This window comes from Nothobranchius furzeri, chromosome 14, assembly GCF_043380555.1.
Source record: "Nothobranchius furzeri strain GRZ-AD chromosome 14, NfurGRZ-RIMD1, whole genome shotgun sequence".
NCBI classification, from domain to species: Eukaryota; Metazoa; Chordata; class Actinopteri; order Cyprinodontiformes; family Nothobranchiidae; genus Nothobranchius; species Nothobranchius furzeri.
In genome coordinates, this window is record NC_091754.1 from 25,676,220 (window position 1) to 25,703,837 (window position 27,618).

Genomic DNA, 27,618 nt, shown 5'->3' on the forward strand with positions numbered 1-27,618 from the left:
ATTCAAATAAAATGAACCCAGTTTCTGTTTGCGAAAGAGGTAAATGAGAGTTAGACTACATTTGCTGAAATATAGAGCAAATAATCCATGGTGGATATGTCACTGTTAAAGTCAGTGTGTCGTTGTGCAACCACTAACATGCTCATGTAATCTGTTTTTCACAACTGGTCATTTTGCAGAAAACAAAAAATGAAAATAGCAAAAGTTATCCCCCTGTGCAATGCTGCACTTCATAACAGGCCAAGACCATTACTGTCACATTTCTTAAAGGTGTCTGTAATGTAGTTTCCTAAAAATGTTGGCAAAACTAGTAGGTTGGATATAAAGTCATTGAAAAACACGGTGTCAGACAGTCAGTAGGGTTTTACAACAAATAGATCTACACCCACATTTGTCTGCCAGACATAATACACAAATATAGATTTAATATAAACTCTTTCTTTATTGATAATATTTATTTTTCCAATTTCCTAACAGCAGGATTTTTGTTTTATTTTGATAATTTGAGTTGAACTATTATTTATGTTTAGCCACAACCAAATCCAAAAGTTCTGCCAACTATTTCTAGAAGCAAAAATATTTCAAAATATAAATATTATTAAATTTTATATTATGTTATTGAAATATTTTTAAAAATTATATATAAACAAATGTTAAAGCACAATCAGAATGACTGTATATTTTAAAACATGATTCTTCTGCATCCTTTAAAGCACATATGTCAGACTCAAGGCCCGCGGGCCAGATGCGACCCGCGGAGCATTTTTATGTGGCCCGCGAGATAAATATCAAAAATATATTAAAACTGGCCCGCTGGCCAATTTTACCGCAAAGACTACAATTCCCATGAAGCTTTGCGGCGTCAGCGCAGAGCCAACGCGCCCCCTCCTTTGTGTTTTTTCCAGCGCCTGCTGCCGGTGTGTGCTAGCCTAGTGAACTAGACCACATTCTCGCTTTGCAAAGTTTGGTCTAGGCATGCTCCATAGAGCTCCGGGAGTTGACGTCACTTTTCCCGGCATGCAACAGTTCAAATCGAAACGGCGCCATATTGGCATGCAGAAGTCGGCAGCTGGACTATTTGTTATTGTCAGAAAACTCAATCAAACGGGAAATATGGTAGATTCCTGTTGTGCCCCAGGATGCAGAACAGATGCGGACGACATAAGGAATGAGCCATCTACAGGATTCCCCAAGATCCGGAGTGCCGCAAACGTTGGATCATTGTAATAAAACGCGCTAGTGACCGGGCGAAAATGAAACTGTGGGATCCCGAGAGTAAAGGTTTTCACTTATGCAGCGACCACTTCATATCAGGTACTTAAACCAACGTTTCCTCAACTGTGTATGGTATTTATTTTAAATGCTTTTATTATGATTCTTAGTGGGCTTCCTAAACTTATTTTGGCGTGGCTTTTTCTGTCTTATTACTCATAGCAGCAAGTAAACATCACGTAAAACGTTGCCTCGTGAGTTCTGCGTGCTGCCGTTTCCGTGTTTTATGATCACAGCAATTAACCGGCTAAGCTGTATTTAATTTTTAAGCAATGGTTGATCAATTGTCAGATCACACACCGAGACTACTTACGTGTAAATCTGTTATTTGTCCGTCCATCCATCCATTTTCATCCGCGTATCCGGAGTCGGGTTGCGTGGGCAGTAGCATGACTTCCCTCTCCCCAGCCGCCGGAGCCAGCACCTCCGGGTAAATCCCAAGGGGTTCCCCGGTCAGGTCCGGTGTTGTGCCGGTAAGAAGCCCGCTCCGACAGCTTCTGGCGTCGGAGCGGGCAGTAGAGTCGAGAGACCCAGACCTTCGCCCCAGCTCCTCCGGCCGGGGGAATCCCAAGGGGTTCCCCCGGCCAGGTCCAGTTGTGCCGGTAAGAAGTCCGCTCTGACAGCTTCTGGCGTTTTTAAAAAGTATCCCAGGGGCACGGTAAGGGTCGGAGATGTTTAGTCTATTTAATTTCTGACTATATAAAACGATTTCTTCTGTTTTAAAGTGTGAAGTAAACTCCGACGAAGTAAAATCCAAGCGGATCCCGTTCATGTTCATGGTTACATCCGTGTTTGTTTACCTTTTTTGCATGCCAAAATGGCATCCACAAACTGAGAGTCATGTGGGGTCCGGAGCTCTATTGGAACCTCAGCAGCTCCTACCAGGACTCTGGCTAGCCAGTCACAGCTCTCTAGAGGGGTTTCAAACACATAAAGAGCTGTGATTGGTCCATAATGGTGGGCCAATCATAGTGCTCTATCTGCTTAGTGAACAAATCACAGAGCTTTATCCGCTTTGTGGGCCAATCAGGGCACTCTATATGCCTGGTGGGTGGGATGATGCAACAGAGTGAAACAAGAGTATGTCACATTCATTGTCCAGTGGAATGCGGAGATCATTTGAAAGACAACGGTAGAACCCGCCCCACAACCGAGACCCGTCAATGGAGCGTGGCCAGACTAAATAATACATTTATTTAGTCTGGCTTGCCAGGCTAGGTGTGTGCAGCTCCGCTGTCTCGGACAGACTACACTCCTCTCACTCAGCGCCGAGTTCACTCAGCTGTTTTCTGACGTTGAAGCCCAGAAACGGAGATTCTAGCCGCTCAGTAATGTGTTCACGACTGAAAGAGGAAGTTTTCCAACTAACGGCCAGACAGAGCTGATATAACTCCAGCGAGCAGCAACACGCTCAAGTCAGCATGACTCTGTGGCAGCTGTCGTTGTGTTTCCTCCCCGACACACAACAACGTGGTCAAGCTGCTCAGACATGTTCAGCAGCACAAACCTATGTGAGCACCTGTTGTCATCTAATGTTGTCATTATTATGATGAAGATGAACAAAACAACAGGAGTCTCCTCCTCAGCTCAAATCAACCCCATGATTCAGGTATCTGGCTGGAACATGTGAGCATCACAGTAAACCAGTGGAGCAAACTGAGCTTTATATATGTTGGTTTTATGCTCTTTTTCTGCTCCAAAACATGAAAGTTAACAGGTGAGATGTTGCATTTTCATTTAAGATAAAATGATATTTTTATTTTGTTGTTGGCCCGTGAGAAAAGATTTAACCTACAGTAAACAGGAAGTGGAAAGGCTGCAGATAGATGAATAGAATAGAAAAACCCTTTATTGTTCCTCAGTGGGGAAAGCTAGATGTCACCGCAGCGATGACACTTATTACAGGAGAAAAAAAGAGAATAAAAATAAGAAAAAGGAATAAACAAGAAAACATAAATCCTGAATAGATTTTAAAAATGCTGATTATACCACAAGTAATGAATACCGCTGATGCCTTTTATCTAAAACTGACTTGCTCGTATGTCATTTGGTTATTCCACATTCAGTGTTAATGCAGAAATATGTTTGTTTCCAAATTTAAAGATTGCAGACACCGGCAGGTTTAAAGGTTTAATTGTATATATGTTGATAAAGAAAATGTGCAAATTTGCCGTCACTTTTTCAAAAAATATTAAGTTTGGCCCTCGACTCCATCCCAGAGTTTCATTTCGGCCCCCTGTGAGTTTGAGTTTGACACCCCTGCTTTAAAGGATCATAGTGGTCCACAGCGCCATCTAGTGGGGCCCAGCCCCACTGGCCCCAGATGCAGGGACGATTGTCTCATGTAGCATTATTTATTACAAATACTTGCCTTGGCTTGGCAAGCCATCCCATATAGATGTGAACATATGCAAAGCCAAATTATTTTGCTTCGACACATAACAGTCAAGATCCTAGTCTAGTTTTACTTTTGTGTGTCTTTTTAATTATTAGTTTCTATTATTTGTTTTTGTTTTCTGTGTCACTTTCAATGTACTGTTATAAAAAATAAATAAATTATATACACTCTAAATTCAAAGAGTAACTAAAAATGTTGTTACATTTTCTCTTAGAACTTAATTATTTTCTTATAGAGAGTGCACCCGTCCCCGCTCTCTACTGTCCACTCCTTGTTCCCTACTCGACTGATGTCAAGTTGTTGTTATTGCTGTTGTTAGCCTCAAGGGCAATATGCCGATTATCACTTGTAAGTCGCTTTGGACAAAAAAGTCTGCTAAATACATAAACATAAATTGTCATGAAAATGGAGAGGAGGTTGTAGGACCCAAATGCAGAGAATCCAGAAGGCAACCAGGTAAAGTAGTAAATAAATCCTTTAATGGATAAGCAGGATGATTACACGAGCACAAGGAACAGCCCAATAAAAACACAGCACACACACACAAGGAACCAACAGCTAACACTGGACAAGCTATGCTGTAGTTTTTTTTAAAACACAGAACAGTTTTGTTACCTGTTTTCCCGCTACGTTTTGTTTGCGGCTGCAAACTTCCTCAACTTCCTCAGGCTGCATCAATATAAAAGTTCTTTATTTACACCCCAAATAGGACATTTAATGCAAAACCATGAACACAAAAAACGCCTAAAATATTTAAAATGGTCAATTATAATGCAGTACATTTCATAGCAGAATGGCAATGAACACAAAGAGCTGCAACACAAATTTACCTGTAATTATTAGTTTACAAATCAAGTTTTTAACACACTGGAATCAATCAATCAATCCATCCATCCGTCCGTCCGTCCGTCCATCCATCCATCCATCCATCCATCCATCCATCCATCCTAATTTTTTTTCAAGACTTTAAACTTAACTGCATGTAGCAAATGTTGAAAGATTTTTCAGCTTCTAATAAACCATTCAGTAAGTCAAACTGAACATTGGTAATTCTTGTGTTGACCCTAAGATGGTTTCATCAATCATCTAGATTCTAGATGATCTTGACTTCCATAGCGATCATGACGGTTGTCAAGATGATCACGACTTCCGTAGTGGTGGCGGTCATCAAGGCGATCTCTACTTCCATAGTGATCATGGCGGTCATCAAGGCGGTCTCGACTTCCATAGTGATCCCGGCTGTCTTCAAGGCGGTCTCGACTTCCATAGTGATCCCGGCGGTTGTCAAGGCAATCTCGACTTCCATAGTGATCACGGCTGTCTTCAAGGCGGTCTCGACTTCCATAGTGATCATGGCGGTCATCAAGGCGGTCTCGACTTCCATAGTGATCCCGGCTGTCTTCAAGGCGGTCTCGACTTCCATAGTGATCCCGGCGGTTGTCAAGGCAATCTCGACTTCCATAGTGATCACGGCGGTCTTCAAGGCGATCTCGACTTCCATAGTGATCCCGGCTGTCTTCAAGGCGGTCTCGACTTCCATAGTGATCCCGGCGGTTGTCAAGGCAATCTCGACTTCCATAGTGATCACGGCGGTCTTCAAGGCGATCTCGACTTCCATAGTGATCCCGATGGCCTTCAAGGCGATCTCGACTTCCATAGTAATCCCGGCGATCTTCCAGGCAATCTCGACTTCCATAATGGTCACCGTGATCATCACGGCGATCTTGACTTCTGTGGCAGTGTTTCTGTTGCTCTTCCTGATACTGATGAGAACCAAGATCACTGCCCTTCTCATCATGTATCTTTTTACTACTAATGTAACTATTTTGATCATCCTCATCCTTTTGTATCAGTATGCTATCTTGGCTTTGATGAGCAACATATTTGTCTTCAAACTGCTCAACCAGATTTTTCTCAATCTTTGACCTATCATCCAAGTACGGCTCTCCAGACTCCAGACCATCTTTGTCATAAAACACCATATCCTTAGGAGAACTAAAACACAAAATGGGAATTAAGTATAATAATACAGTGTCAGCTAACTTGCATAAAAGACCTTGAATATACATTACATACTCTTCAGCATTTTCTTTGCTTTTTCCCTTCTTCCTGCAGCAGCCGCAGAAAATGATAATCCCCAGAACCACTATACCTGCAACGACTCCTCCAATTATGCCTGCAGTAGACCCAAGTTTCATACTGCCTGGGGGCAGAAAGTGCAAAAAACTTAGAACAAGACTTTGATTATTGATCAGGCAATGTTTGTATCTTATTTTCATCTGACAAACGCCTAATGGAACCGAACACAGCAAGAAACTATATATATCACAAAGTGTGAACCCGAATCCACACTGGAGGCATCAGTTTACTTGTGTGCTTCGTGAGAGGGCCAATCCACAATGGAGGAGTGTCTCAGATGCGGCACAGCTTCACTGCCGACTTCCATGATGGATGCACAAGATCACAAAATCCTTCTAGACTTCAAAGGTCACAGTTGTTTTATTCCATCTTCCATAAAACCAAAAAGAGGAAGCAGATCATGTTTGGCATCACTGTTTGATGTCACATGCTATGCCTCTCCACTGCCAGGATTAAAGCCATTAAAAACACACTGTTGCACTTCTCGAAAGATGCTGGGAGTAAATAAACCATTAGGTCATATGTATTGTTGTAATGTACATAGATAATAAATTACATCTCTGCCATAGTATTTTATTTAGAAAATTACCAGACGTTTTACACTGATATGACTTTCTGTCTAGCCCTATGTTAATTTCGGATATTGACACGTCCCAGAAACAGCTTGCGGAAAAAATAGAACTCAATCCTATCTTACATGGTACAGTGTGGCAACTCACTTCTGGGACATGCCTGAAATGCACACCACAGCTGGTTTTGATCAACCCATAGACTGTAATGGATTCTATTTGAAGCAGAAATGTTCCACGCCGTTGATGCCTCCACTGTGGATTAGGGGTAAACCACCTGGTAAAGAAACAATTCTGTGGATAGAACTGAATAGAATAGAATAGAATAGAATAGAATAGAATAGAATAGAATAGAAAATCCCTTGTAGTGTCACGCCAGTGTTCAGGTGAACACCCAGGTACTTACAGGAGTCCAATACCTCAATGTCTTTTCCCTGGATGTTCACCAGTACCAATGCAGATCAAGTTATGAGAAGAATCACACATTATGAACTTAAATGAACTCACATATAGAGTTCACAGTTAGCTGGAATGTGTTGTGTTGGAAGACTCACTTGGCATCACAGCTAGGGTAAAGTTGCAGCTGGCAGAACCAATTTCATTTGATGAAAGGCAAATGAAAAACCCAGATGAGTCTCTTGAAATATTGAAGAGTGACAAAACTCCATTATCTGCAACATAATCACAAAAATGAGTCGGAAACCTGTAAAATGCATGTGTCATGTATCAACACTCATTTGGTAAAATGCATACTTTGAGTTGTCTTTGGCGGAAATTCTCTGGGAATGTTTTCCACACTGTAGGTTGCCCACTGATAGACCGGTTGAGGGGAGCCCTCCTGGGACTTACAGGTGAGTGTGATGTTGTGGAAATATTCTGCTGATCCCTGAAGGGTGCAGACTGGTTGAGAAGGAGGTTCTAGTAGAGAAAGAAATGGACTGACTTCACTAAGGCAACATGAACACTGCATATTTTTCATATAATTATTAATACACTGTATGGCAGTCATGTTCTCTTCCATATAAAAATCTGTTTCCTTACAAACAGCTCAAGAACTCTTGGTTGCCATGGTCAGGTTCTGTTACTGATGTATGTCTGAACCTTGTCCTTGTGTAATCTCTCACCCAGAACCAAAAGGAAGGTGGACGCAGCTGTTGTTCCTTCATCATCCTCGAGTATTCTGATGTTGCACTGGTAATGACGATTGTCCTGCATTGTCACCTTTGTTAAGTGGAGCGTGCTCTTTCCCTTAGGAATGTCAACCTCCACAGAGGCTCTGCCTTCATAAGAGGGTGAAATTCTAACTGGATTGTTCAGGATGTAGGTGGCCACAGGTTTCTGGATAAGTAAACAAAAAAAATTCACAGTGAGCATTTTAATGTTCATAACAAAACACTCAGAGTATTCTGACATAACAAATGGTGTAAAGATAGAGGTTTAGTGGACTGTGTGGACTGTATTTCTGGACTCTTTCTCCTTATGGTTCCTAATCAACACAGAACCTGTGTTTTACAGGAAATGTTTGTTCTTGTGTCACTAATAGTGCAACAGTCACTGATTAAATTAAAACCTTTAGTGCTGCCACATTGATTTAGAATTGAATAGATTTGATTGATCCCACAGTGGAGACAATGACTTGTTACAGCAGTACAAACACTGAAGAGAATAATTTAAGGAAAATTAATAACAAAGGTACATATATATATACACATAGGCAGTAAGCTATTATTGTAACCTTCAACCATCGAAAAACCACAAATAAAACTGAAAAACTTGGGTTCCAGAACTATGCAGCATATTGTAAAGGACACAGACTTACATTGTCAATCCAGTATTGCACAAGCAACACATACTGAGTATTGCACTGATGTTATTGTGTACCTGCACAATGCCAGTACCAGTTAAACGGAGAAGTTATACACTCTTACTGCAGAGGGGGTGAATGACCTACGGCAGCATTCAGTTTTACATCTGGAATGTCTCAGTCTGCCTCTGAAGGAGCTGTCCATGGTCTCCACAGTGTAACCATGAGCGTAACAGTGGGTGGAAGGTTTTTTTTTATTTTTAAGATAGAGGTAATCTTCACCACAATCCTTTCACACATCTCCGCAACTAAATCCATTGGGCCACCCAGAACCATGCGAGCTTTGTTAACTAACTTTCTACTGCCTCAATACACACTACAAATGCAAAAAAAGAAAAAAAAAAGTCAATTTGTATTCTGTCAGTATTTGTTTTAAGAGTTATAATAAACCATTTTAAAAGGTTTTGACGCCGCAATTGATTGCCAAGCTCCCACCCACCAAAATGGGATCATTTTTTCCAAGGCACAAAGCAAAGATATGCCAGAGGCTATTTCTCAACTGGCTTGGAAACACCTTGGGATTTCCCCCAGAAAAGCTGGCCCAAGTGGCTGGGAAAAGATATGTTTTGGCTTCTGTGCTTTGACTGCTGCCCTGTAACCCTGGAAGATTAGATCTAAACGAACAAGTTACAAAAAAAAATCAGCTCCCCTCAGAGTTGTCGTGATGACATATTAAACCTAAATTTTTTTTAAAACAGGCTGTAAACATGTTCATTTCTGCTGTGAAGTTGGCATTTTTAACTTGGGGCAAAGGAAATTTTCTCCTTTCTGAATTCTGACCCTAGTGGATGGGAGGGAAACACTGCAATTTTTCTCACTTTTGGTTGGCTTCACTTTTGGCAGGCAACGTTTGCCCCTTGGTTTGAAGACTTTTACGTTCTGCCTGCATGTGAGACTCAGAGTGACTAATGATTTTTCACAAATAAAAAGTAAAAAAAAACAACTTTTTTTCAGTTAACCTGCTTTTAAATGGATATTTCACCCCTAAATGAATTTTAGTTTGTTGCCATGTTCCCCAGAGTGGGAAAAAGCATTTTGTAACCAGCCCAGTCATGCTCCTAATCTGGAAGTCTGTTTGCTTTAGCTTAGCATAAACATTGTAAGTGAATGATGACAGCTAGCATTTCATGTGAAAAAGTCTTGAAAATTACTCAATAATGATCCAATTTTTTTCTTGGTGACCTTAATAATCACATAAACTTCAAATGAAAGTAATAAGTAACACAAGGGAATTAAAGGAGCCCATTTGGACTGGAGACTACATTATGACAAAGCACCGCTGTTAGCTGCCTCTGCAAGAGACATACTTTGTCTGTCATGTATTCTGCCATTATTCACAGGGTATAAGCCTAGTAGCCACAGCAGCCATCTCAAATTGAACTGACTCCAAATGCTAATCAGTGCTAGATATTGCTATATTCATCGTGTGAAGATTTTCTGAAATTTTAAATAAATCGAGTGGTTGGTGAAATATTCCGCTAAAACAAAACAAACAAACAAACAAACATGCCAGTCAAAAGTGGGCAGTAATTACAAAATAGAAAGCAGAAGTTAAAGATTAAGACTTCTTCCTCTGGTTCACCTGAACAGCAGTAACCTTGTGTACACAAAGCAGATCTGACTCACTTCCATATAAATAATCTACAGGACAAAGGTCACAAACGCTTCATGATCACATTGATGAATGAACTGAACACATGTCTGTTTCAGTTACACTGTAACAAATAAAAATTAATCATCTTTTACTTGTGCTTGCAGCTGTTTTCATATCTCACCAGTGGATCTCCAGTAACATCTGGGTGAGCATCCCATGTGAGGATAAAGTTGCTCTCAACAGGAGCAGCAGGGATAAAAGAACAGACCAATGCCACTTCTCCCCCCTTGGTGACTTTGTATTCCTTGTTTTGAATAGACACTTGCAAACTCCAGCAGCAAGGAAGCACTAGATTACAAAAACAAATGTACAATAACAAAGAATAAATTTTGTTTTAAATGATTCTGGCTATTTAAATAATATTCAGGTGAAAATATTTCTAATCAATCCAACATTGTAACTTCCAGATGTCCCTTCAGTAAATGGTTATTTTACTTCTAGTAGCAGGAAGCTGAATTAATGGTTAACAGCAGTGATCGCACCTTCAAGGTGTGGCAAACACTTTTCATAAATGGAAAACATATAAGCGTAAAGCCTACCTGTGAAGAAAACACTCAACTTCTGCCAACTCAGCTGTCTTCTTGATATCATTTTTGTTTATCAATAAGGTGAAAAATAAAATGTTTAAAAAGTGAGACAGATTGGCTCTATGGAGGAGCGGGAGCCCGTCTAACCTTCAGGTGAACTTCCAGGTGTGGAAAATTTCATTCCAGGTAATAAGTTAACAATCTGAGTCACGTGTCACTACAGGTCCAATGACAGGTCTACTTTTATTTATGTGTGTGTGTGGCCTGAATTATCCACAGTTTATCCTTTTGTTATATATATGTATCATATTTTAACACCATAGTCCCATGTTTTACAGGTAGCTACTGGATATGAACAACTAGTGCTGCTGATCAAAGATGGTCCTGATTGCAAAAATGCTGTGGAATCGCTTTTTTAATGACATAGCATAAAATAACTTCAGGCAACTTATTTACAATCCAAAAGCTAACATCAGCGTCATCAAGGAGCCTGGAGAATGTTCGCGTTCGTGACCTTTATGGTTTGCGCATGCGCACTTCGACGTTCGTGGGCGGTTGGACCGGATGATACCAGTTCTGACCAGTGTCCGGTACAAGACAGCGGCCGAGCTAATTTTGCTATACATCATTTAAATGTTTTTTTTTTTTTTTTTTTTTTTTACTGTTTGATGACAACGCTAACTTGACAAGCTAAGTATTTTGTTATTAAAACGTTTGGTTTTCCTTTAGGTCCGAGCAGGACAAAAACGCTAAGTAAGGCGTCTCTTTTTGGCTAGTTGCTAGCTCAGAAGTATACAGAATTCATTTATTTGATGGTATTATTCCTTTTCACGCAGAGGTTTAATGTCAAAAGTTACCTGGTGTAGTCAACCAAATCTTCTAACAGAAAAAGATAAAAAAATAAATTAACAATCAGATTGGATAATACTTGCATAACAACATTGTATAGTTCTCTAAACAGCCATGCACTTTTTTATACTTGGATTATTAGGAAAGAGAGATGGACAGGTATGCCATATTGAAAAAACGGAAGCCCCAGCATCAACTGACACTCACCGAGGATGTAAGTGAAGGGTGAAACTTTTGGTGTTGTGTTCATAGCTCCTGGGCAAGACAAGATCTCAAATAGGCACAAGAAATAAACATTTGGAAATACATTTATTTTTTTTCCACTATAGTTGTTTCATAAAGCAGTTTTGGTGATTTGAAATTGTAAATTTTATGGAAACGTTTATATTTATTCATTTTACACTATTGTTATTTCACAGATTTAAATCAGACATTTTAGCATATATGTGTCAATTTTGTCTCTTGGTTGTAAATTCACATCTTTAACCCTTTCTCATATTTTATTAAAAAGCTGTCAATATATATATATATATATTTGCTTCTAAACTTGACATCTTTCTAGGAGCTAAAAGAAGAAATAACAAAGGTCCTGACTACAGACAACCCCCATGCACCACAAAATATTGTCCGATTCAATTTTAAGGTGAGAAAGTTAAAAGAACCTCAGATTCAACTTCAGCATTGTAAATTCACGATCAAAAATAGACATTTTCTCTATCATTGTTTTGTAATAGTAATATTATGTCACTGTATTTGTTTGCAACAATCTCAGTGTGTTTTTAGTTTATACCACTTAATTGAAATTATATTATACTTTTGGCATCTTTATTAAAGTTTTTTTTAATTCATCTCTTAGAAAGGTGCATATGAGAAAGTCAGTTTGAGTCACACAGTTGTTCTATTTGAGATGGAAAGCAACACTGAGTCTGAAGAGCATCGAAGACAGATGATAAAGCAGGGTTTCTTTAAAGGTGATGTGGCTGCTGAATTGTGAGGCAGTTTTTTATTTTTTATTTTTTACCAATTTTTAAATACACATTATTACTCTTAAAAGGTGGAAAATGTGGAAAATATGACTTAAAACTAGGATTTTGTAGCTTTTATTGCTAATTTTCTTTCTGGTGTGTATATTTGCAGTCACTAGGTACCACAATGGAACAAAATAAAATATATAGATTGCATATGAAACATTTTGGCTTTATTACATCACGTTATAATTATGTGTTTTGACAAGTACAGAAAATGCAGCAACCAGTGCGGGAGTAGAATCCCATAAGGATGACTTGAAAGTCCAGGTAAATTAAGAAATTATTCCACTGTTCTGTAGTTGGCAAATGTTATGATGTAGCCTAATGTTTTTTATATTAAAAGTTTGTGTTCCAACAATCTATCAAACACATAGACATGTGATAACCTAACATTAGATCAAGAGTACTCCCTTTACTGATTTGTTTCAGGCTGACAAGGACAGAGTGGAAGGCAGTGTGGCCTCCAAAGCTGACACGAACAAAATAAAATGTAAAAATGAAGCCCACTTCGTTGATAGAGCTACTCAGACTCTAAACTTTTCTAAGAGGGTAGGAATGAGTAGTATGTTTTCCATAATGGTTCTTTTTTTAATCTAAATGAAAATAGTGTTTTTATAGAAGTTTATAAAGAAAATGTACATGTCTGTTTTAAAAGGAGGTGTGTTTTCCTTTCTGCAGGAAATAGGTTGCAGCCCTGAACATCCTTGCAGGACTTTCTCTGCTACTGCTAATCAGGTTCTCTGATTTATGTTGTGATATTTGGTATCCCTGGTGTGTTTCTTCATCCCATGCATTTGTGAATCTTTGTTGCCATGTTGACTTCAATTACCCTAATGTCTTGACAGTGGGATATCTATGATGCCTACCAACATAGGCATGAAGAAAGCATAAAACAGGTAGTGAGAAAAAGCCAAATTTGTTGCTTGCTAATTTTGCTTACTTGACCGAACACGCTTTCAGTATTAGCTTATTCCTTTTAATGTAAATTAACCTAAATTATTAGAGCACATATTGTGTTTTACACTACAGGTCACATTCATTTGCACGCACACACCTGTAACCCCTATTGACAGAGTTTAGTCTCTTGAGCAAACTGATTCTAATTGTTGACAAATTCTAATATTTTTCAATTTTAAGGCTAACAGAATTACAATGCTTTTCTATCATTTTCACCTGTTTATGTTCATTGTGCCAAATGACATTTTAAATATAGCCATGCTTATTGATGTCACAAAGTGGGTTGGAGGTTTGGACCCAAAATGCAGGAACTCAGGATGACACAGGCAGGAGTCGGTGATATTAAAGGTAATATTCCTTTATTAAGGAAGAGCCCAAAAACCTAGAGCCTAGAAACAAAACTAGCAAAGGACTGGGGAGCACAAGCGGAAGTCACACTGACATGAGACAATGGACCAACAAACACTTGCCCTTTTTACAAAACAATGCCGTCAGTTTGCCGCAATGCCGTGGTGGCATCAGAGATCCTAACGGTTGTTTATAAGATCAGACCTTGGTGGTAATGTGGTGCAATCGTGACAATTTTATAAAAGATTAGATGATGGCGGCATAAAGGGGGTTTGGGGGCGGTCTCTGCACTGCCGCAGACTTCCGTTTATCTTGGACATAACTTGCTTTTTATTGCGATTGAAGCTGTTATTGTTACGTTTTTTTTAACAAGCAGCTCCTAAAGGTGTCTGCCCCATCAGTCCCTGTGCAGTCTGGTGATCTGAGGTTCAGCTCTAACAGAGAGGCTCATGGAGCGCTGAGGCGCTCCAGTTTGCCATCTCAGCTGATTTTGTTCAAAAAGCAAACCTTATTGCCTGTGTTTACTTTCATTTTCAATAACTCCCCACGTCATCATGACATCTGCCTTTGTTGCGCCAGGGCGCATACGACAGACCATTACCGCAATATTACTACCAAGTGAGGTGGAACGAATGCCGCAAAATGCACGCAACTCCATGCCGGCATGACACGTTTATAAGACATACCATTGCGGTAATATAACACAGATTTGCCGGCATGGTGTGTCTTGTAAAAAGGGTTACTGAGAGACAAAACAGGGCTATATACACAGGGGCTGGATGATTAAGGGAAACTGAGAGGAGAAGCAACAGGGCAGGGGAGAAAACCAAACCCAAAACCTGTTAAAGTTACGTAAATAAACCTAAACACTGTAGAAATAAGACACAGGAGAACTAAAGATAAACTAATGACCTAAAAGAGTTACAGAACTAAATACACTGGAAGGCAGGGGATGATAATACCTAAATGGGGAAGGAACACAATACACTAAAGGGAGATACGAACTAGATAATCTAAACATACAGAAAACTAAAGATAAGTGAACTGATAAACCTGAAACTGGAAACACTCGGGTTTTAACGTAGGAACTTAAAGAGACCAGAACCAAAAGAAGAGGAGATCTAATACATGGGATCTTAACAATACTGTAGATGGGTAAACTAAATAAGACGTGAAGTGACTAGGGGGAGCATGAGGGAAACCTGGAAGGGGGCTGGGGACCACAGGGACACAGAACATGATAATTGAATGTTTTTGGGATGGCAACATCCATAAGTTTTCATTTCTGTTACAGAGTTGTTATCCTGCCGCAGTAGCCAATACAGTCAAGATACTGGAAAAAATGGTCCACCAAAATGCAGTTGCTGATATAGTACAAGGTTGTTTTTCTATTTAAAATCTGTCTCAATAAGTTTTTTTTGTAATGGATGAATACAATTTGTTGTCCTTTCTTCTCTTCTAATTGCTCTCCTCTCCTGCTTTTTCAGATTTTGCATGCTTTGAGGATGAGGCTGATAGGTTCAGGGGCCAGGAGGGCGTCCTTCTGCCTCTGTGGAAGTTTCAGCATAAAAAAGCCAGAAGATTTTCTGTTACTGCCCTCTGCTGGTAGGTTGACTCATCATCGACTTTGCATTAATGTCGTCTGAATGGAGGTTAAGTGTCTCTGTTGTTTTTAACCCTCAGGCTTCACTTTAAATTTCATCCTAAAGAGTCATTAGAGTACAAAAACAACCGCTTGTAAAAGTGGCCATAAAAACGTATACATTAATTTTTTTTTGCTTTTTTTTTTCCATAGATCTGTTGAACAACTTGCCCTGCTCAAACATAAAAAAAATTCAATCATTTTGAGGCTTTTAACCCTTGAAATGCCCGTTTGAATACTCAAAGTCATTGATGTAATTTATGAAAAAATCACAAAAACTGAGTTATTTTCTAAAAAAAGACATTTTTTTGCCTGGGGTGTTTACTACAAATTAGTCTTGATTATGTTATGAAATATCTAAAATTTTGAATTTTTTGCATTTATAGTTTTTACATGGCAACAGATTTAAAATGTACTATACACTCGAGTCATTAGAGGACAAAAACTTCCATTTTTAAAACTGCTTTAAAAATGGTCCAGATTAATATTTTTTCTGCTTCTTGGATCTAAATCTTGTGATCAACTTCAGTTCTGATCAAAAAAATCAAATATTGAATATGTATCTAAATTTTAACCCTTTATATGCCTGTTTGATTATGTGATGCTCATTTTTTCATGAAAAAAGCAGACAAAAGAGGAGATATTTTACATAAAACATATTTTGAGTGACTCAAATCATTTTTTTAATCAGCCTTGGATATGCCAAGAGTCTGGCACATTTTATGCTTTTTTAGTTTTTGTATAGCACCAGATTTAAAATTTACCATCCTCTTGTGTCTGTTATGGACAACAACGTCCCATTGACGTCAATGCAAACCAGTTTTTGATCCTGTATCATCTGCATCAAATAATCATGCTTTCTGTGATGTTATGGTTTCATTTTGGACAAAAGTAGTCAAATTTATGATTTTTACTGTTCACCCCCATATTCAGTCATTTCTCCATATGATGCTCAGGCGAGAAAGTTTACACATTTCTTTAGATCTTCTGCTGTTTTTATTGAACCCAGGGCTGAAGATGTTCAACAGATCTATGAAAAAAAAGCAAACAAAATATTAATGTGTACATTTCTTATGGCCACTTTTACAAGCGGACGTTTTTGTCCTCTAAAGTCTCAAGTGTATAGTGTTTTTTTTTCATAGTGTCCCCTTAAGGTTGGTTTATGCTTGACGCGTCCGCGAGGTCCGCGCGGCGAAATTGCGTCATTTTAACAACCACGCCCCTCCACCGCGTGTCCGCACGGCCCAAAATTTCCGCAACTCGCACCTAGGAAAATTTCTAACCACGCGGACGGACGGACGCGGAAAAACTTGGCGGACTGGCAAGAACTAGTATGGCAGAAGTTCATAAATACAGACATTTGTATGATTCAGCTCTCAGAGATCACCGTGATCAACATGTTGTTAATAATTCTTGGAGAGAAATAGCTCGCACTGTTGGAAAAGACGAGGACGCTGTTAAAAATGCTGAAATGCCATGTTGTAAACAGTAATTTCTACTTCTACTATGGTGTAGTGTTGGATGCATGCCGTAGAGCTCCATGCTGCCCCGTTCAGTTTGGGAGAATATTGGCTCACCGCAGAGACGAGCCGCACGAACCATAAACTCTGCGAGTTGTGAAGCGCGTTTCATCCGCGAGCCGCATCACCGCGCGTAAAGTGAATGCGTCAAGCATAAACCAAGCTTTACCCCCAAATTCCACTACCTCCGCTCCGCTCCGGCACGAACTCCGGAGCAAAATCGGTCCCGTTGTAGTCAATCAGAGCAATTCCACTACTGCGGCCGTGCTGCGGCAGTGCGGCGCAATGCGCCGCCCTCTATTCCGGCATCTGGCAAAAATAGAATCGATCCTATTTTTGCCGGAGCACCTCCGCAGTCAATGGACAGAAATCACAACCGCCCAAAAGGAAAGGGAGCAAGCACAACTTCCGTTATTTCACAATAAATCGATAAACAAAACGTGTTTTTTGTTTCATATGCACAGGTTTAACATCTTTTAACAACTATCAATGGCGGTTGAACTTTAAAGAGCAAGTAACGTCTAAATTAACTTTTTTTGCTGATAAACTGTATAAATGAGTGTCTAATAGTGTTTTAAATGTGTGCATTCTTTATTTTAGCATTTTGGTGCATTTTCTTTAAAAATTAAAAATTCTGTCTAAAAACCACAGTAATGCGCCACTTTCAGCTGAAAACATAGAATTTGAGTCATTTTGAATAAATTTTAGCCAATGGCTAAAGAGTAAAGTACTACGTAAACCAGTAGAGTACTGCGTAGCAGCTCCGTGCCAAAGTTATAAAAGCAATGAGCGTCTCTGCCACGCCCTGTGGCGAGTGGGAGTTGGATTTGCAAGTGAGTGTAGGAGGTCAGCGGTAGTTCAGCATTAGCATATAGCATTAGCATATCCTAGTCTTAGCATATCTTTTAGTGTTATAAATACTTATTTAATGTTAGATTTGGCTGTTTGATATTGTAGTTTAGTTAGTGTTTGGCTGTTAGTGTAATTGGGAAAGTATTTCGGGTTTAGTGCTCCATATCGTCTTAGTATTGGTGAGTAGGTGTAGTGTAGTATGCTTGCGGTGACTCTGTGGGCATTTTACCCGCGATTCTGCACGTCTCCGTTTGAAGAGGGAGGCTGCCCACCGTGGCTCTTCCGCGATTTAGATGCAGCCCACCGACTCTGCTCCCCCACCACGGTGGGCTCCAGTCTGAGGTGAGTAAGCTAAATAAACGTTTTAACATCTTCTAAAGACAATTCCCTACCTAAATGCAAAGTTTGAGAGACGTGGTTCACTTCCTTTAGCTAGTCAGTCGGCAATTCTGCAACAGTGGCTCTAACTGACGCAGCACTTGACAGACAGCATTACAGCGTGAAATCCAGCTTGTGAACAGGTTCTGTAAGGAATTCTGTTCAGGAGGTCGCATTTCAGGCTCTCCACATCATGTGTGACTGACTTTTACGTTATAATGATCACACACTAGGAATGTTATAAAGCGCCTATATGGGACAGTTTCTTTTGTATATTATCTGACTTTATAAACTCTCAACAACAATGTGCTTCTATTTTTTTTCAGGCTAAATCTACCCAAGACACTGGCTGTCAGACTGATTTAGCTGCAAGAATGCACTTGTCCAGGCTGATGTGAAGCTTTACCGGCATAGCAAAGGTGAATTATTTTTAATAATCTTCTATGTAAACATTTTATTATTACCTTCTAGTTTTAATTTGTTTTACAGATTATTGTTACACGTGATTTTATGCTCTTTTAAACATTTATAAATGTGCTGCTTCTTTGTTTTTACATAGCCAGCCAGAATGGAGTTCACAGCCGCAGTGTGTCTGGTGACCCACGGGGACCATGATGAAAATTCATCTTCCAGAAGGTCCCAGAGCAGCGGCCACACCCCCTGAAAAGACCAAGGTGTGAGGTGTCTGCTGTTGATTCCAGCTTCCACCTCAGTGACGGTGCAAGCTCAGTGAACTGTTCAAGGTAAAAAAAAATTAAAACATTTCAGAATTTTTAAGATATTAACAATTAAATAAGTATGTGATTACATCATGACGGAGGCTACTGATTCTGCCCCCGTGACACTTGGTGGTGACGTGTGAGCTGATTCACCTGGAAAACAACTTTTACATTAAATATTTTGTTTTTGCTATCAAAAGTAAATTAACTAATAACCTGCATTATTGCAGGACACTCAGCAAAATATGGACTCTACACCATGAGGCAGGCACACGTTAATAACTCTATAACAGCACATAAGGTGAGCAACACCACATATTGTACACTGTCCTGAATTTGTTTTCTTTCTGCATCTCATTAGCCTGGCTGATCACCTGATAACTCCTGTCATCTGGTTATGACAGCATGAGGATGTCCTCACACACCTGTAACCTATCAGCTCATCTGGCAGAATAGAGAGAGAAGAGACAACACCACATCTCCTGTTCCTGGAAAGCCTTCAGCCATCCTTCGATGACTGAGAACCTCCATCAGCTCTGTCTCCTGTCTGCCTACAATTATTATAATAAATATTGTGTTTGACAAGTTTTTTTGTGCTGCCAAATATCTCATATAGATTCCAGTTTTGATATTTTAATGGATATTTATAAATTACATTAATTGAATTATCACAATGCATGTTTAACTAGCTCTATTGTGATGAATTAAACTAGCACCTCACTGTTAAAAGCTCGTTTTAATTTCAAGCATGTTTAAGTATTTATGGACATGAACAAAAACAGGAAATATATAAATTGAGATTTATTTAATTAGTATAACAAATAAGGAGGAAAGAGTCATTGAAAGGCACATTCTTCTGGAAGCTCCTGATCCTGATGGCACCAGCAGAGGAGACCACCTGCAGACACCAGAGACCAGCTGCAGACACCAGAGGACCTAGAACCAAGAGAGCAGCTGTTATCAGTAAATAAATAAATCAGGGCAGTTTTAGTGAGCTGAACACATTACAGAATAATTTTCTCATGGGGTATTTTCATAACTTTATGCAGCAAACTGTAACTTGAGCCCAGAGCTACCGGAGAGCTGCTATCCAGCACGTTTCAGTGGATTTTCCTGCTTTAACAGGTTAGATTAGCTGTTAAGCAGCTCAGCTATTTGTTGCTGATTAAAACCAGGTGTGCTGAAGCAGATAAACCTCTAAAACATGCTGAATACTAGCTCTCCAGGGCCGTGGAGACAAACCCTGCAGCTAATCCAATGCTATGGCTAACGGCTACTTACGTTCAGAGGTGGTTCTGTTGGGTCGGTTCTGGGAGTTACAGGCAACTCACAAGCTCACAACAATAAGGCTCAGGTCCGCTTGTCTCCTCCAAATAGACTTGGTCCCTTTCTTCTCGAGTGTCTGGGTAAGGAGGGGGAGAAACATCCTCCACTTCTAATAACTGCATAGAGTGAAGGGAGCTAGCATCGTCTAGTTAGCCGTCGTCTTCGTCACTGCCGCGGCTCCGCCCTCTCGGTCCTCCAGGCAACGCCTACTAATGTTGCATTTTTTAAAATTGATACGTGGGTAGAGAAGGACTCCGAGGCTCAATTGACCCGCTCTTTAAATGCACAAAAATAAGCCATAAACACAGTTTCCACTATCAAAGTAGTCACACTTTGTTGATCCAAACCCTGCTGATCTCTCAACACAAATGATGGGCAGATTAAACAGTTCATTTCGATGCTTCTCCCACACAACGGGTGTTTGGATCTAACTTCCGCGTTTATTGCTCGGACTGTATCGCAAGATCTCGAAAATCCTGCGCATGCTTGTTTGAGCACCTCAGGTCTCCGCACCGGAGCGGAGCCGTTGTAGAGTGGGTACCAGTAAAAATTGAGTTCGGAAGCGAGCGGCTGCTGAAGGCGGGGGTGGAGCGGAGCAGAGGTAGTCGAATTTGGGGGTTAGTCTATTTTAAAAATTCCAAATTGAATTTCAAAATTTGTTCAGAGAGAGATTTAGCGACAAAATCTTGTACCATATGCACAAACGGTGGTGAAATGGCGTCAAAAAGAAAAACAAAAAACTGCCCAAATGGACTAAAATGTCCCTAATGCAGCCTGAGGGTTAAATGTATTTGTTGTCTTGGAAAGAGGAGCATGTGTATGAGTAATCTGTTCTTTACAGGAGTAGCAAGTATCCCCAACTGTTTGCTGTTGGATTGGGGTCAGGTAAGTACTAAAAATAGCTGATTGGTAAATTTAATCAATGTTTATTTTTATCGTATTTGTTTTTTTTAATTCATTGATAATCTCTTCATTGTCATTCATTTCAAGTGGATTACATTAGTAAACAAGAAGGAGGCCTGATTATCTTGTACTCACTGAAGAACTCCTTTTTACCTGAGCACATCTTCCCCACAACATCTGGCGTCAAGTGCCTTGACATCCACCCACAACATCCCAGTCTGCTGGCTGTGGGCTTCTATGATGGCTGTGTGGCCATTTACAGTATGGGGAAGAAGGGCTTGAAGCCTGTTTGCAAGGGAACTGTCCCAGAGCCTAGCTCGTTCACAAATCCTGTCTTTCAGGTAACAGCGGGGGGTGGGGGAGCAGGCATGGACAGATTCACATTTTCACAAGATCTCTCAAACCACCACGTTTCGAGTGGGAATGAACTTTGATAATTTTTTTTAATTAACCCAGGTGTGCTGGCAGAATAATGAAACAGACAATAACCACAGATTTGTTTCTGTGGATGCTGATTTCCGAGTGTTGTCTTGGACACAGATCAAGGTTAGCCACATCAGCCATGTTCGTAAATGTTATGACTTTGCATGGCTAATTAATTGCTTTTCTTTATTAAATATGCTCTGAATATAATTATGTTTTTGTTTCTTCACACTTGTCATAGTTTTTTGTTGTTGATTTGCTTTTACCATTTGTATAAACTATTTATTTTTGTGTCTGTGTGTTTGCACAATTGTAGCACGAGCTCTTCTGCACAGAGATGCTCAGGCTATCACTGACAGATGATCCCTCTGATGAAGAACAACTGCAGAACCTGCGTATGGCTCACAAATGTCTTCATTCAAAATTCAGCACTTCAGCATTTGATTTCAGTGTTTATAAGCTGTACTTCTCATCTACAGCTGGTGGGACATCACTTGACTTCCATAAACAGATTGATCATGTGTACCTAGTTGGCACAGTGCAAGGAAAAATACACAAGGTATGTAAAATGAGTTTTGCTGTGCTGATTGAGCTATGGGACACATTTTGTTTTTCCTGTACTTAACCTCCCTTTATATTATTAGATGATTAAAACATTTACATCTTTCTTTAGCATTATGTATTTTGGTCGATCTTTTATGCATCAGCTATGAAAAACACACATTAAAGCCTTTGTTTATTTAACATTTTCATCAAGAATGTCCTTTTATTCTCTAGTGCTCCGAGTGTCACTCAGACAAGTTCTTGATGACCTACGATTCCCACAGCTCGGAAGTCTGCACCGTGAAGTGGAACCACTTCCATCCAAGGGTTTTCATCTCTTGCAGTTTTGACAGGACTGTCAAGGTCTGGGATGATACCATCAAGTAAGTGTCCCACAAACTGATTGAATGAAATATAAAATGCGTGTAGAGCTGAGGGACAAAAACATTGTGGGGCTGCATTTACAACAATTAGTAACATTACAGATGTTTCAATTTAGTTGCTGTTTATCACCTTAAAAAGAAAGATAACTGTAGAGGTGTTCAGGATGGAGCCTCTAGGGGGCGCCGGGTGACTGAGAGTGAGAGAAAAAAGGAATGGGTGCTGAGGCGGGAAGAAGAATAAAGGAAGTCTTGTGAAAATTAACGAGTGGCTCCGTGGTCTTCATTTCATCAATTAAAGACTTCTACATGGTGTCAGAAGAAAAGAAGGACCTATTGTGATTTGGCAGAGCAAGCTTAGTTGCAGAACGAGGGTGTAGGAAGATGACGGCTCAGATATTCTCCATCGCACCTCCGGGTAATTTCAACTTTGAGGAGCCCAGCTCCTGGCCGCAATGGATAAGACGGTTTGAGAGGTTTCGGCGGGCGTCCGGACTCGATGGAAAAGCGGAGGATTATCAAGTCAAATCCCTGCTGTACGTGATGGGGGACAGGAGCGACGACATCCTCGGCACATTTCCGCTCTCTGACCAACAAAAGGCAGTTTATGCAGACGTGACAAGAGCCTTTGGGGAACATTTCATCGGTAAGCACAATGTTATCTATGAACGGGCCAAGTTTAACAGTAGACAGCAGCAGCAGGGCGAGTCTGCAGAAAATTTTATCACGGATGTGCATAAATTAGCAGAACACTGTAAGTTTGGAGCTTTAATGGAGGAAATGATAAGAGACCGCATCATGGTTGGAATAAGGGATTCCAGGCTCTCTGAGAGACTGCAGTTAGACCCAGACCTGACGCTGGCTAAAACCATAACCCAGGTCAGGCAGCAAGAGGAAATAAAAAAACAACAGCAGCTGCTGCGAGGGGGCCACACCGAAAGTAAAGGGGCTAATGTGGATGCCATAAACACCAATAGAGGGAGACCATACTACAGACAGACACCTCCACGCAGGCCAGAGCAGTTCATGTCCATTCCAAAAGCCTCAGATAAGAGTCATTATGAAGAAAAATGTAAGAGATGCGGCAAGGGCCCGCAACACCCTTGGAAACTGTGCCCAGCCAAGGAGGCGGAGTGTCGGAAATGTAAAAAAAAGGGACACTTTGCTGCAGTTTGCAGATCATCACAGAGAGTGGAAACATTAGTGGAGAGCGACCCAGAAGAGGACATAGCTTTTATGGGGTCTGTTAATACTGATGAGACTGAGGATGAATGGCTGAAAAAACTCAGTTTTAATGGAGAAAATGTGACGTTCAAACTGGATACAGGAGCTTCAGTCACAGCGGTTCCAGCTTCTATGTATTCCAAAGTGCGGGATGGCAGCTTGCTAGCACCTTCTAAAAAGATTAAAGGTCCTGATAACTGCCCTTTAAAAGTCCTGGGGGTCATGAGAGCACACATAAAATCCGAAAAAACAGAAACAAGACAGGATGTGTATGTGGTGTCAAACCTAGTGATGCCTTTAATGGGACTCCCTGCCATAATAAAGCTGAACCTGATAAAGCAGGTAGCTTCAGTCCAGCAGGAGAAGCAAGAAAAATGCCATCAGTACAAAACTATGTTCCCAAAAGTGTTTACAGGCCTTGGGAAGCTGGAAGGGGCATATAAAATAAAACTGAAAGAAGGAGCGGTCCCCTATGCTCTCTCAGCCCCACGCAGGGTCCCTTTACCTATGAAAGAACAAGTAAAACAAGAGCTAGAGAGGATGGAAGCAATGGGGGTTATAAGGAGAATCGAGGAGCCTACCGCATGGTGCGCCGGGATGGTGGTGGTTCCCAAGCCAAACAAAAAACCCCGCATTTGTGTGGACCTCACTCGACTGAATGAAAATGTGTGCAGGGAACGTCACATTCTACCTGCAGTGGATGATACGCTGGCTCAGCTGGAAGGGGCAAAAGTGTTTTCTAAATTAGATGCAACATCTGGGTTTTGGCAGGTGCCTCTACACAAAGATTCCCAGCCATTAACAACTTTTATTACCCCTTTTGGCCGATATTGCTTCCAGCGACTCCCTTTTGGCATATCGTCTGCACCAGAACATTTTCAGTTGAGGATCTCGCAGATCATCGCAGGACAAAAAGGAGCGTTGTGCCACGCGGATGATATTCTAGTGTTCGGCAAAGACAAAGCGGAACACGACGAACGGCTACAGCAGGTGCTTAAAAGATGTGAGAAGGCTGGCCTAACTCTCAACGAAAAATGTGAGTTTTCGGTGGAGAGAGTGAAGTTTCTAGGACACAACATAAGTGCAACAGGAATCGAGGCAGATCCGGATAAAATAAGCGCCATTGAAAACATGCCCGAACCACGAAATGTGGAAGAGGTCCGCCGTTTCCTGGGGATGGTGAATTATGTCGGCAAGTTTTCATCCAGCCTACCAGCCCTCACGAAACCTCTGCGAGACCTGCTAAAAAGTGACAGCACATGGACGTGGGACGCTCAACAGAGGACAGCATTTGAAAAGATAAAAAAGGAACTGAGTTCTCCCCCAGTGCTGGCACAGTATAGTCCCACAAAGGAAACAATGGTGTCAGCAGACGCGTCCTCATATGGACTCGGAGCGGTTCTTTTACAGCGGCAGGCGGACGACAGGTGGAGACCTGTTATGTATATATCACGGAGCCTGACACCCACAGAGGTACAATATGCCCAGATTGAAAAAGAGGCTCTTGCTGTAACGTGGGCCTGTGAACGACTCAGCTCATACCTGCTAGGTTTGGAGTTCACAGTGAGAACCGACCACAAACCTCTGGTCTCCCTGTTAGGTTCTCGGGCCTTAGACGACCTACCACCAAGAATCCTAAGATTCAGGCTCAGACTGCTGAGGTTCAACTACAAAATTATTCATGTCCCTGGCAAACAGCTTGTCACAGCAGATGCTCTCTCCAGAGCTCCTCAAGGACTGGAGGACAGAGAAGCCAATAGCAGCTTGCAGCAGGAATGTTGTATGTATGTTGACCACATCCTACAACAACTTCCTGCCACAAAAAGTAAATTGGCTCACATCATGGACGTTCAAAGCTCCGACAGCGTTTGTAAACAGCTGAAAACATTTATGGAAAAGGGCTGGCCCTCCAACAGGAGGAACGTCCCAGAGCACCTTCTTCCATTTTGGCCCGAAAGGACTGATATTCATCTGGCGGAGGGCCTGCTTCTCAAAGGCAAGAGGATTTTGATTCCAGCATGCATGCAGACAGAAATGTTGGACAGGTTGCATGAAGGGCATCAGGGGGTGACTAAATGTGTGGCACGTGCACAAGAATCCCTGTGGTGGCCGGGGATAACACGACAGATCAAAGACATGGTGGAAAGGTGTGAAATCTGCTGCCAGTTTTCACAAACAAAGACAGAGCCACTGATGACTACACCTCTACCACCACGCCCTTGGCAAAAAGTAGCGGCTGATATCTTTCAGTGGAAAAACAGTCATTATATTGTGGTCGTGGACTACTTCTCCCGATACATCGAAGTAGCCAACCTCCCATTCCTCACAACAGCTACAACGGTGGAGCGGCTGAAGGTGAACTTTGCAAGATTCGGTGTGCCGGAATGCCTGGTGACGGACAATGGCCCGCAGTTTGCTTCCTCGGACTTTAGTCTGTTTGCCCAGGACTATGGTTTCCGGCATGTGACCAGTAGCCCTCGTTACCCTCAGAGCAACGGGGAAGCAGAGAGGGCCGTCAGGACGGTCAAACAGCTGCTCAGTAAAAGTCCAGACCCTCAGAGGGCTCTCTTAGCCTACTGAGCTACACCGTTAGCTCATGGACTGAGTCCAGCGCAACTGCTGATGGGGAGGCGGATAAGGTCCACAGTTCCCACCACAGCACAAGCGTTGAATCCAGCCTGGCCGAACCTTGGAGCCTTCAGGAAAAAGGATAAAGAGTTGAAGGAGAGGCAGAAGAATTCGTTCGATAGGAGGCATAAGGCCAAAGACTTACCAGTTCTGATTCCGGGCCAAAGAGTGTGGATTAGAACATCACAGTCCACAGCTACGGTCCAGTGTCCGGCCTCAAACCCAAGGTCTTATGTAGTGGAAACCGAGCGAGGGAGTTTTAGAAGAAACAGGGCTCAACTGACTGTACTCCCTGAGACAGAGCTGCCCTGCTCTGAGGAGCCGGTGTCAGACCTGACACAGAGACTCCCGGGTACCACTGTGACCAGGTCGGGAAGGGTTTCCCGCCCACCAGAGAGACTGGACTTGTGAATATTTTCATTTTAGTTGACCCCTACATTTAAAAACAAAAGGGTGATGTTTCTAAAACAAAGGTGTTTATGTTAGATTATATTGTTAAACAAAAGAGTTCAAAATGCTTGGTTGTAAACACTGGACTATAAGTCAGGTTTCTGTTAGAATGATACTGTTATGTGTAAAGTGACCTTGGGTGTCCTGAAAGGCGCTTTGAAATAAAATGTATTATTATTATTATTATTATTATGTTGAGTACAAGGTTATCTTACAAGTAAAGAGTTTTTCAAGCTAAAAGGGGGAGGTGTAGAGGTGTTCAGGATGGAGCCTCTAGGGGGCGCCGGGTGACTGAGAGTGAGAGAAAAAAGGAATGGGTGCTGAGGCGGGAAGAAGAATAAAGGAAGTCTTGTGAAAATTAACGAGTGGCTCCGTGGTCTTCATTTCATCAATTAAAGACTTCTACAATAACCATTTTATGATTGTCTAATTTCTTCACCAGTCTGACTTAATAATACAACCCCTGACAGGTGGAATAAAGCATTGATTTTTCATTACAGTAGCAGATCAGGTTTTGCATTTTTGAAAATATTGATTCTTAACAAACAGAAGCTCTGAACTTAGTCGCACATTAAAATAAAAAAATGTTGTATTTTCCTTCAAATTCTCCAGATTTCAATCTATTCAGACATTTTTAGTATTTTCCTAAACAAACAGTTGTGTCCATTGAGGTCACATCCTTGCAGGCCCCATGTGTGAAATCCATTGAGATCATGATGAAAAAATGCAACTCTTTAGCGCCATGCAGTTCAGAGAAAGTATTGCAGCTACGGTGGCTCACTCATGAGTTTGATTGTACAGTATAATCAATTTCCAACATGTTTAGCCTAGGGCTGGGACCAAAACTTATATCTCATTATCTTTTAGCTGAATTCTGATATATGATATATATCTCGATATTTTTTCTCCTGTAAAATATTTACAAGTTAACTTACTTCAAGCTGTCTTGAGAAATTATATACATAAATCAGTAGATTAAATGCATAAAAATGTATTGATTATTGTGAAACTTTAACCCTAGTGTA

At 40.9% G+C, this 27,618-nt stretch overlaps 2 protein-coding genes and 1 long non-coding RNA gene across 4 annotated transcripts in view; 2 read left to right on the plus strand and 1 right to left on the minus strand.

The window, feature by feature from the left end:
• Positions 1-4,127: 4,127 nt before the first annotated feature.
• LOC107389818 (V-set and immunoglobulin domain-containing protein 1) lies at positions 4,128-10,604 on the minus strand. The gene is made up of 7 exons (XM_015966190.3): positions 10,436-10,604; positions 10,018-10,184; positions 7,503-7,716; positions 7,132-7,296; positions 6,933-7,049; positions 5,747-5,873; positions 4,128-5,665 (listed from the first exon to the last, which is right to left on the minus strand). Exons 1-7 carry the CDS (start codon positions 10,485-10,487, stop codon positions 4,753-4,755), a joined length of 1,755 nt encoding a protein of 584 aa, XP_015821676.2. The 5' UTR covers positions 10,488-10,604; the 3' UTR covers positions 4,128-4,752.
• A 590-nt stretch (positions 10,605-11,194) lies between these two features.
• Positions 11,195-27,618, plus strand: part of LOC107389817 (dynein axonemal intermediate chain 1) — a 33,338-nt gene continuing 16,914 nt past the window's right edge. The window contains exons 1-15 of one of the 2 annotated variants that reach the window (XM_054746824.2): positions 11,195-11,486; positions 11,835-11,915; positions 12,129-12,243; positions 12,512-12,567; positions 12,730-12,849; positions 12,979-13,035; positions 13,146-13,196; positions 14,900-14,984; positions 15,093-15,210; positions 20,884-20,927; positions 21,033-21,286; positions 21,402-21,491; positions 21,685-21,763; positions 21,848-21,927; positions 22,146-22,294. In XM_054746824.2, coding sequence (XP_054602799.1) covers positions 11,424-11,486; positions 11,835-11,915; positions 12,129-12,243; positions 12,512-12,567; positions 12,730-12,849; positions 12,979-13,035; positions 13,146-13,196; positions 14,900-14,984; positions 15,093-15,210; positions 20,884-20,927; positions 21,033-21,286; positions 21,402-21,491; positions 21,685-21,763; positions 21,848-21,927; positions 22,146-22,294 — 1,442 coding nt within the window. In that variant the 5' untranslated portion in view covers positions 11,195-11,423. Of the gene's footprint in view, positions 11,487-11,834; positions 11,916-12,128; positions 12,244-12,506; positions 12,568-12,729; positions 12,850-12,978; positions 13,036-13,145; positions 13,197-14,899; positions 14,985-15,092; positions 15,211-20,883; positions 20,928-21,032; positions 21,287-21,401; positions 21,492-21,684; positions 21,764-21,847; positions 21,928-22,145; positions 22,295-27,618 lie in introns of both variants that reach the window. The other variant, XM_054746825.2, reaches the window with a different exon arrangement.
• LOC139062632 (uncharacterized) lies at positions 18,571-19,301 on the plus strand. Its single transcript, XR_011516198.1, has 2 exons — positions 18,571-18,740; positions 19,078-19,301. It is a non-coding gene; the product is annotated as an uncharacterized lncRNA (long non-coding RNA).

What these genes read in the sequence shown, in the direction of transcription:
- LOC107389818 (XM_015966190.3), bottom strand. Translation starts at nt 10,487, where the DNA reads ATGATATCAAGAAGACAGCTGAGTTGGCAGAAGTTGAGTGTTTTCTTC. An exon ending in GTTGAGTGTTTTCTTCACAG is followed by an intron (nt 10,185 to 10,435) that starts GTAGGCTTTACG and finishes TTTGTAATCTAG; the next exon opens with TGCTTCCTTGCTGCTGGAGT. An exon ending in CACCTTCCTTTTGGTTCTGG is followed by an intron (nt 7,297 to 7,502) that starts GTGAGAGATTAC and finishes TTTCTCTACTAG; the next exon opens with AACCTCCTTCTCAACCAGTC.